General features: G+C 36.9%; 1 protein-coding gene across 4 annotated transcripts in view; it reads left to right on the forward strand.

Annotated features, from left to right (window-relative positions):
- The window catches only part of BCLAF3 (BCLAF1 and THRAP3 family member 3), a 55,804-nt gene that overhangs the window by 25,332 nt on the left and 19,672 nt on the right, over positions 1–10,800 (forward strand). For 2 of the 4 annotated variants that reach the window (XM_081809061.1, XM_081809062.1), the window contains 4 exons: positions 3,878–4,053; positions 5,553–5,667; positions 6,378–6,441; positions 7,939–8,054. In XM_081809061.1, the coding sequence (XP_081665187.1) occupies positions 3,878–4,053; positions 5,553–5,667; positions 6,378–6,441; positions 7,939–8,054 (471 nt within the window). The remainder of the gene's footprint in view (positions 1–3,877; positions 4,054–5,552; positions 5,668–6,377; positions 6,442–7,938; positions 8,055–10,800) is intronic. The other 2 variants (XM_081809063.1, XM_081809064.1) reach the window with 2 other exon arrangements.

A 10,800-nucleotide genomic window follows, 5' to 3' on the forward strand; every position in this document is an offset into this window, starting at 1 on the left:
GACATTGGCAGACTACCTGGCCATGCCTCTTTGGGCCTAAATTAACCTGCAGTTCCTCCTGGCCTTACAACTTTGCTTCCATTGGCCGTGTATTGGTAACTGTTGAAGCTGGGTTGACAAGCTCATCATAGGATTTTCTGAACTTTTGTATATATTTGAGATTTCATATCATAAAAAATGAAATATTTAAAATTTAAATTGGTCTAAATGAAGTTATAATTTTAAAATAAAAGTAAGCCAAGAAAGTTTAAAAAACACAGTTAAATTGGCCTTAATTAGAATTTTGAAGTCTGTCATCTTTTTAGCTGAAAATCTCATTACAAATTGTCCAAGTTGTTTTCCATTTATCATTTATTCATTCAGCAGGTACTTTTTTGCAGACCTGCCTTGTGTGAGACAGCCTGTTAGGGTACCCTGGGACTACAAATCGGCATAGGATTGTGTTTCTTCTCCTCTGGTCTAATAGACAATAGGGCAATGTTGGTAATACCGTGGAGCAGTGAGTGATACACAAGGTGGGGCTCAGATGATCCCAAGCTGGGGGATTCTGGGAAGGCTTCTTTCAGGAGTTGTTGACATGTGAGCTAGGCTTCAAAGATTTTAAACATGTGGAGATGAGATGAAAGACTTTTTCTATTTATAGGTTAACAAAGGCAGGCAACACACACAGGAACTTTGAGGTGTGCTTCAAGTGGTCAGTGAAAGGGAATAGAGGGACAGTTGGCTGCGAAGGTGAGACTGCCACGGAGCCAGCCTGATTTGACGGGATGAGCTGATCAGAGAGGGCAGGAAGCTCAGTTCTGGCTGCTGCCTTCTTTCTGTGAGGTCACTTGGAAGGGCACTGGGCTTGGGGAGGCCAGGTAGGGGACTTTTGTGAAAAAAGATGCTGAATTAGAGGAAAAGCAGTCTCCCTGACCCTTTACCCTCAGCTCCAGAAATGCTAAGTGTCTTCTCAGGAAGACAGGAGCCAATGAATAACTGGGAGAGCGCTTTATGAACTATAGGATGCTGTACAAAATGTTAGTTCTTAGGAGAAAACCGAGAAAGGAAAACTTGGTATGTGTCACGTGGATTCTGTTATATATTGTAAGCTTCCAGGGGGCAGGGGATTATCCATTAGTTTGGGTTGTTGTTGGGCTTTTTGTAAATGTTGTTTTGCCATGCAGTCGGGTTTTTTGATGGATCTTAACTGTTAATAAGAGGAAATTAAGGTTTAATGTGGCTTTTTATGTTTTCCTAGTTATTGTGCACAACACTCAGAACGTCAGAGGAAATATCCCTAGAGAGGAAAAAAAAAACCAAACAGGTGGAGTTGGAGGAGGGAAGAGAGGAACCTGGAAAATTTCATTAGACCAGTATCAGAAATAGTACTAGAATACAGGTGTTTGGCTATATTTTAATTTTTTAAACTGTCTAAAATGCATCCCAAATGAGAACATTTAGTCTCTTCAGTTTACCTACTTGTATTGGAAGTATTTCTTGAAATTATTAACTTGTTAATCAATACCTGGCTTAGGAAATAGTAAAAAGGAAAATGTGAACCAAGAGGTGATTAAATGTACAAATATAAATACCTAGAATATTTTGCGTTCTCCAGTTTCAAGAAGCCTTTTCTTATAGCAAAGCCATCATAATTGTTTTTAAAAGACTAAAATTTCAGGTGATACAATTTTAGTATTTCCTAGGAAATGACAATTTTAACTTTTTTTAATTAAAAATCTTGCAGTGGAGTAACTCCAGGATAAATTGCTAGGAAATGTAAACACTAAAATTTCAGGAATTAAGTATAGCTGTAAACCATACCATAGCACTCCTGGGGATTGAGGGTTGGGCATGGAGTGGGTATAAGAGTTATACCAGTAATTAACTTGTAATAAATGACAAGTAAATTTTAATAATGACCTGGTGGAAAACGAAAACTTTATCAACTAGTTTCCTCTTGGAAAAAACTGAGGCTGCAATACAAAACATCAACTGATTTTCCCTTATGGACAGATCATTTTTTTAGTTCTATTTGAACATCTTATTTTTCTCCTGTAAAATTGTTTTTAAAAGCAATTTTTTTTTTTTTTTTTTTGGTATGGAACAGGCTTTTTGTACCGTTAAACACAGTATTTGTAAGTCTTTGTTAGTAGAGGTTGTTACAAGGCCATTCTAGCTTCTAGTGTTTGTCACTGAATGTCTCTCAGCTAGTTATAGGACACACAGTGGAAAGCTTGGAGCAAATTAGGAGGAAAGAAGGGAAATGAGTTTTCTAATGAAAGTCCTGCTGATGAAGCAAGGCAACCATAGCAGTGGCATCAACCTGCTGCATAATCACTTGTCCACGTTTCTGCTTCGGCAGGGAGTTGTCTTGACAGTGCTGGTTTGAGAGCAGGGAGCATAGAAAGTCATATGGAAGCCTGGCCTCTGATAAGTTAAAAACAGGCACTTAAAACCATCTTATTAGAGCAGTTAAAAAGTTTAAAGAATATCTGTAAGCTCCTCATTACCCTGGAGCTGTGTTATATATATGGCTGTTAAGTGACTTAAATAAGGAAGTGAATCTGTGCGTGTGTACACGCGCACCCCAGCATGTATCCATCTGATTGATACTTGTTATTTATTCCAGGGGTGCTGCTATTATTTAAAACATACTTCAGGGCTCTCTTATGGGTTTATCTTCAGAGTCTGTAACATAAAGAACCCCAGCACTTGTAAATCTCAGTTCTTTGGGTAGTGACAATGATTTTTGGGAAGAGGCAAAAGCTATTTAGAGTTAAATGCAGAGGAGTAAGATGGCTGTAAGCTAGTTAGTGCCGTTTTGAGTCCAAAATGAGGCATAAATATAAAATGAGACATTTTCTTCTGTGACACATAATCTGCCTGCAGACGAAGAATTTAAGAGTAGTTTTAAGCAAGAACAGCTTTCTTGGAATAAGGTATAGTTTCCCATTATGACACTTGGAGAGATTATGTTCATACAAACATTCAGCTTCTGGGATGTAAAGCAAAACAACCAAGACATCCATTGTCCCAGCGTCATAGCACCTTCCCCATAGGGCTATTGTAAAGATTAAATGAGATCATGTTTGTAAGCGAGTTCTGAGCTCCTGTGTTTGGCTTGCAATAAACCCTCAGTAACTGTTGGGTGTATGTCATAATCATGACTTCATGATGATACCTAAAGGTCAAGAGAGCTTTTAACACAAGCTATAAAGAATCAGAAAGCATTAGAGTGGTAGGATAGCTGGGGTTATATAATAAATGGTAGCATTTCTTTAAGGATACATTTAGGGTGAACACTAATTGGCTCTAATGATCTTAACTTTGCCAACAACTAAGACTATTTGCTGACAGTTTAGTGAGATTTTGTAAGTGATTAATCTCAACAGAGTTTGATTTCAAAATACTAAGTTTCTCATTGCTGATATAGAGGTATAAGGATTTTTATGAAGTCAAAAAAGTTATTATGTTTGATATCAGCTTTTAAAGTGTGGTAGTACTTCAAGATAGTATAAACTTGCTGGATTTACAATTTTATGGACATTTGGGAGTAGAAAATAATCTAATTGATTATTTTTTGCATATTGACCTTTGATGCCTTGCTGTATTTGTGGAGGTAAAAATTGTTTAACTTAGAATTTTGAGGATTTTATTATTAAAGTGGCAAATATTTAATGATCTCTGATTTGAAAAGGAGAACGCAAAACCATGCGTCTAAGGCTATTTCCTCCTACGCATTATTGCACATGTTCTGTGGCATACAGCTTAGTGCCTTAACTATAAGAAAAGATAAACATCTTTTTAGTTTTATAGCTATCTTGGTTAATTTTAATAAGTTCTTTTCTCAGTAAAATAGTTTCAAATTTAGTTAAACATTTACAAATTATTCTAGGGTTGCTTCTAGCTATTCCACAGAGAGACAGATGTCACATGATTTGGTTGCTGTTGGCAGGAAAAGTGAGAACTTTCATCCAGTGTTTGAACATCTTGACTCAACTCAGAATACTGAAAACAAACCTACAGGAGAATTTGCTCAGGAAATCATAACTATAATCCATCAAGTTAAAGGTTGGTATATTTTGCACATACATTAGGGATAACACAAAAATAATGTACTGATTTTTCACAAGATATAGGTAAATATCTGTGATATAGTAATAGTAATTAATATTTCATTATAGATTAGGTCATTAACAAGGAAATCTGTTATAGAGAGTGTAAGGTATTAATTCAAGCCTCGTTCTTCATGTGTTGTTCCAATAACCTGGTACTTCAACTCATAGTAGATTACAAATTGAAAGTCAGAAAGGGAGAGGTTGACTGCTGCAAGACACAGGACTACTGAGAGTCGCAAGAAACAATAACTGATAACCAAACAGGAAGGAGGAAGCAACAAACACCGTATATGAAAGTTGACAAGAACTCTGGAAGTCTAGGTATTGTGGTGATATTCTTAAAGTCCCCTGAGGGCATTGCTGGGACTTTGTGCCATAAGGGTGAACATGAAGTGATTGATAAAAGATTCCGGTTTGATTTGGCATACTTTATTGTCATTGGGGAGTTGCATCACAAATACTTTAAATATTTGCATTAAATTGTTTCGTTTTAGCTTCTGGCCAGTTTCCATTAATTGGAAAATTCAGTCACGTAGAACAACTTTCTTCATTGATGCTGCATAATAAAGCAATCATGGGTATAATAAACTGGAGACCTTCAAGAATTTCAAAATTTTTGTTTTCTATTTCTTACTGGATATTTGCACTGATTTTATTTTTACCTTCATGCAACATATTTTGAAAACAGATTATTTTCTCTACATCCCTCAAACTAAGGCACATATTTACTCTGAAGCATGCAGTTTGTCTGAAACAGTTCACCTTCTCAGTTCCAGCCCCTCTCACCCAAAGGAAGTGTGATTCTTGGCAGAAAGGGAGGTGGTATTGCAGAAAAATCCAGGAGATTGTCCCAGAACAGGAACAGTAAGTTAGGGAAAAGGACTGCTTAAGTAGCATTCTGATGGATCAAGTGTATTATCTTTCTCTCTATCCTGTTAAAAGCCTTGTAGCATAGCTGATTTCATAATGTCTTCACGAACTTCAGTTAATGTTAATTAAAGTACAGTGGCAGTAGGACTCCTTCTGTGATATGTAAACATTCAGCATTTGTTCAGAATTGTTTTGATGTTTCAGGGTTGTTTTTATTTTTTCCTCTAGGTGAACTGTAAAACTGTACCATCTTTACTTCCCAGTATACTAAAGTCTTAACCTGGGAGAAGAAAGGTCCTCACTTTGAGAGAGCCACTATCTTTTTCCCCAACAAATAAGCAGGCATGTCAAATAGGAACAGAATCCTTGCGTTCATAAGTCAGGCATTTTTTACTGTTGCTTAGGCTTGGGAAGGCATGTAAGCCCTACAAATTAGTCTGTGGAATAAGTTTAGGTCCCACATATTTTCAAGAGAAGACAGGTTGGATGTTTTTAAACAGTCCCTTCTTCCTGTGCTTATATATAATCTTTTAAGTGGAATCAGTTTTACACTGAGATAAAGCTCTTTGTTTCCTTTTTCAGCAAATTATTTTCCATCACCTGACATTACTCTACATGAGCGTTTTTCAAAAATGTGGGATACACAAGCTGCAGATGTAAATGAAATTAAATTGAATTCAGATCCCGAAATTCACAGGTAATGATTGATTCTTGTATGCCCATTTAACTCATGGGAATAAGTCTCAGAAAAGATTTGGGAAGGTGCTGCCTTCTGGTCTTGCTGTAGACTCTAGGACTGCATTTCCTACCTAAAAGCCAGGACTGACCCAAGCAGGTACTGGGCCAGTGCACTTTGATGGAATAGGTTGTATTAAAGCCATTGAGTAGCATTGTTTAAATGTCTAGGACTTTGACAATCTTTACCTACCTAACTTTGATTCTGCTGTGTCTATAGTAATTGCCTACTGAAGTTATCACTGGAAGAATGAAAGACAATTGTCGAGCCATTGAAATCATGGGTTGCTTCATGTGGTCAGAAATGGCTGTTCTGAGGGCAGCCGGATGAAAACCTATGTCTTCTTCTGCTGGCACCTGTCCGAGCAGGTGGTGTGCCCTGTCTTGCGAGCTGAGCTGAATCAATGTTAGAATGCAGTAGATCACCGGAGCAAAGTTTAAGGTTACACAGACTAGTGATTTGAGAACCACTAAGGCGTCACTGTGATACTGTTCACAGGATATGTGTGTCCTGGGAGACTGCCGTGTAGATGAAAACCCACCTGGTAGCGGGTTTCTTTTGCTTCCTCCAAGACACGCCAACTGTATTTCAAATTCCATTCTCTAGTAATGGAATCAAGGTATCAGTGTATAACATAATTATTTAATTGTAATATGCCTTTATTATTTTAGGAGAATAGATATGTCTTTGGCTGAGCTTCAGAATAAGCAAACTATGGTATATGAACCAGAACAGGTAAGTGAATACAATTTTCGCTGAAAGATTATCACATTGTTGGCATCTTGATGGGAAAGCAAGCTGGTAATAGAGAGTAAAAAAAGGGAGTTAAAGCAGATGAGAAAGAAGGATTGAGACCCAGGAATCTGAAATTTACAAAGCTCTCCAAAGGTTCTAGTTACTGGCCAGGTTGCAGAGAGAACACTGACAAAAGACAAAAATATTCCCTAAGAGAGACAATCCCTAAGGATAACAGCTTTGTAAAATTGACCTACAGTTATAGCGTTTAATATTCATTCCAAAACTTCACACTGTAAAGCTTGTGGAAAGTATGTTTGATACCTACATTTTTTTCCCAAGCAGTCAGGTGGAATATTTATTTAAATCGTACGTGGATGAATGCAGAGGAACTTAGTTTAATTTGATACTGCCCTTCTGTTTACTGTAGAATGTATGAAAAATTCTGTGGAATATGAACTAGCAAAATAATGGAAATAATACTGAATTTGTATATTGCCATGCTTTGTATTCCCACCCAACACTTCCTCAACCCACACCCCCCCCCCATTTCTTTGCTAATTAGAAAAACTCTATGGACTAGCCTGGGGGGGGGGGCAAGAAAACTGGCTCTCGTTCTAGAAGTATATCAAGTTCTCAAAGAACTGCTAATTTAATCACTGAGAATAAAGTGTTTTTGCAGAGGAACGATTTTAATACATTTCTGATAGAATATGTAAATATTTTTTTTCACTTGTGAATGGTTATCATTTTTATTAAACTTACAGAGGTGGGTTGGTTTATTGAATAGGTGCTATTTTCAGAAAATTTCTATTCATCAAAATACTGTAATCAACTCATAGGAAATTTGAAAAATCACCTCTAACTCAACCACTTAACGCAAAATATCATTTGATCATCTTTCATTGCAGTCTTACATCTGGCATTTTAACATAGCTGCCGTCATAATATATTAGTTTCAGATGCTTTTTGCTTTTTACTTAATAATGTTGCTTTTATGTAAAATGTCTGAGCTCCCCATGACTTTTTATGATTGAAGCTTTTTAAATTTTAATTAACTTTTCTCAGTAATTGTTTTTTTTTTTTTCACGTTGACTTCCACATAGCCTATATTACCATAATTTAAATGTTTGTGCATTATTACTTTGACTTAAATTTCCCATGAAATCATTCTTCCCTTCTCCTGTAAATTTATTTTACATTTAAGTTGCTTTCATTTTTTGATGATTTTAAATATAGCACTTTGAATATATTTGGGTAGATAGCCTTTTCTTTGGGATAGAGTCCCAGAGGTAGGATTCCTGGTTCATTGTTATGAACTTTTCTGTCTGTGCATTGTCAATTGTGTCTCAAAATATTTTAATCGATTTACACTACCCTTAGCAGGGTGAATACAAGGTAACTTATTTAGGACTTTTACTTAAGGTTCTTATTAGATATGGTCTTTGTGCAACTAACAGTAATGTGAATGGTTTGTCTTCTGTCAAAATTCCTCAGACTCTGGTCAAAATAATAGATCCAAATGATCTACGACATGACATTGAAAGAAGGAGAAAAGAACGGTTACAGAATGAAGATGAGCACATTTTTCACATAGCTAGTGCTGCAGAGAGGTAATCAGTAGATGAAAAACATCCTATTATCAGGGAGCTTTTGGTTTTAGCATATTTTTCAATTTTTGTGTGTGATGATTTTCATTTTAGTGTAGGGATTTAATCCTTCAAATCCATTTTATATGTTTAAGTGAAATCTCTTAAAATGTTTTGAAGTTATTCAGTGATCATCATATGCTGTTTGATTGAAACAACAAAAACTCAGGGGTAGGTGAGTATTTGAGGTCTTTGTAATTCTAGAAAAGAGTGTAACAGCTTTTTGATTATTAGCAGGTGCCAGGACCTGCAAGTTTATGGACTATTTGACTCAACCTCATTGAAACTCTAACATATTCTGCCCTTTAGATTCTGGTACTCTGAATATTACAGAATTTCCCGAGGTCATTACAGTTCTCTTTTGGAACTCTTCATGGATGTCTGTCCATGAAGCAGAGACAGGGGTAGTAGAAAATGTGGAGGTGACAGGAGTTGGAATCCCACCTCTGCCATTTTACAAGCTGTTTGCTCGTGGACAAACTGGCTTAGTTTCTGGAGCCTTTTCCTCTATAAAGTGAGAACTAATTTATGATGTGGACAGGTTAGAAATATTAAATGAGTTGGCACAGGCAAAGTACTTAAGGCATGCGTGGCAAATTGATTATCAGTAGATCCTTGTTTTTCTTTCCCAACTCTGTACTTCTTTTTAGGGGCTCTGAGTATTCTAGATTGGCCCCAATTTATCTCTAGTTCTAAAAACTATGTGGGATTCATGGCAACTCTGGGACCCCATATGATTATGAGGTATAATTGAATAGGACAAAATATCTACTTCACCCAAAGTTCTTCAGACTATTTGGATCTCTCAGAAAGCAGTAATGTGTGAATAGGAAGGGCCAGTGCTAATTCTCTTTCCATATTCCTTAATATCAAATTACTAAGATAACTGACTAGACTTTTAAATCAGGTCTGTGGCTAACTAGGTCTTAGTCACAATACATGGAGCTTGTTTAAAAGTGGACTTGATGCTGATAATAAGTTTGGGATTCATTAAAAGATAGCAAAACTGTGTGTTGAGGCATATAAAAGAGCTGAAAGTAAAATAGTTAAAATCTCGTCCCTTGGTGGATGAAAGTCTCCAGTTTCCTAATAGGACACAGCATGATTGTGCTCTTCAGTGACATAAGCTCTCTCTCATGCTTTTCTTAACTCAGCAAGTGTAAGAAAGTCAGTGTGCCAAGAAAGAGGACTTTTAAACCAGATTTAAGATAATCAGCATTTTATAAAAACCATGTAATGCTTCAGAATATATCTTCACCCTTTGAGGTGAGAAAGGGCTTGAGCCCTGGAGTTGCACCTCAGTTCAACACCTGGCTTTGTAGACACCTAGCTGTGTGACTGATCTGAGGCAAGTTATTTAATCTTTATTTCCTCATACATCAAATACAGATGAGAATTATACTTAACCTCATGGTGGTGGTGAAGATTAACTGAAGCGTCGGGTGTAAGGTACAGAGTAGCTGGTCAGCATTAAGTATTATTAATGTTCGCTTTGAGGATGGTGTGTAGCATGCAGAGATGTCTTTCTGCAGTGTCTTTTGCTGGGTGTGTTAGACTGTTTTATTTGTATTGGATAGCTGGTGTGGCATAGTGGGGCCATGAGGATTTTTTTAAATTGAGATATTACTGACCATAAAATTCATCCTTTCAAAGTGAATTTACTAGTTTTTAGTATATTCACAAAGTTGTGCAGTTGTCACCACTGTCTAATGCCAGAACATTTTCACCACTCCACAAAGAAGCCCTGTAACCATTAGTTGTCATTCCCTATTTCTCCCTCTCCCCAGCCCCCGGCAACCTCTAACCTACTTTCTGTCTCTATGGATTTTCCTATTCTGGACATTTCATATAAATGCAGTCATATAATATGAGGTCTTTTGTGGCCGACTTCTTTCATGTAGCATATTGTTTTCAACATTGCTCCATGTTGTAGCATGAATATTCCTTTTATGGCTGAATAATACTCCATTGTATGGATAACCACATTTTGTTTATCCCCTCGCTTGGTGGATATTTGGGTTCTTTCCACTTTTTGGCTATGGTGAATTATGGTGCTGTGAATATTCATGTGCAAGTTTTTGTGTGGACATATGTTTTCATTTCTCTTGGGTATATACTTAGGGTTGGAATTGCTGGGTCCTTTGATAATTCTCTGTTTAACTTCTTGATGAACTACCAGACAGTTTTCCACAGTGGCTGGGCTGCCTCATTTTACATTCCCATCAGCAGTGTATGAACATGCAGTTTCCTCACATCCTCACCAGTACTTGCTATTGTTCATCTTTTTAAAAAAATGATTTAGAAAAAAAATCATTTAGAATCTTTGACTTTATCCTAATTCGATTTCCTTCTTAAAATAAGAAAAAAAACCCTGTTGATTTTATCCTTTTGTCTTAGAAATTCAGTCTATGAAATTGATCTCGTTACTATTTTTGCATAAACCTGTTTAGTCAAGGGCGCCTGGGTGGCTCAGTTGGTTAAGCGACTGCCTTCGGCTCAGGTCATGATCCTGGAGTCCCTGGATCGAGTCCTGCATCGCGCTCCCTGCTCGGCAGGGAGTCTGCTTCTCCCTCTGACCCTCCCGACCCTCCCCCCTCTCATGTGCTCTCTGGCTCAGTCTCTCTCTCTCAAATAAATAAATAAAATCTTTAAAAAAAAAAAAACAACCTGTTAAGTCAGTATTGAGATTTCTGTAGAAATTCAGAAGAAA

The sequence above is a fragment of the Leptonychotes weddellii genome, chromosome X (genome assembly GCF_054177405.1).
Source record: "Leptonychotes weddellii isolate Sample4059 chromosome X, ASM5417740v2, whole genome shotgun sequence".
Lineage (NCBI taxonomy): Eukaryota > Metazoa > Chordata > Mammalia > Carnivora > Phocidae > Leptonychotes > Leptonychotes weddellii.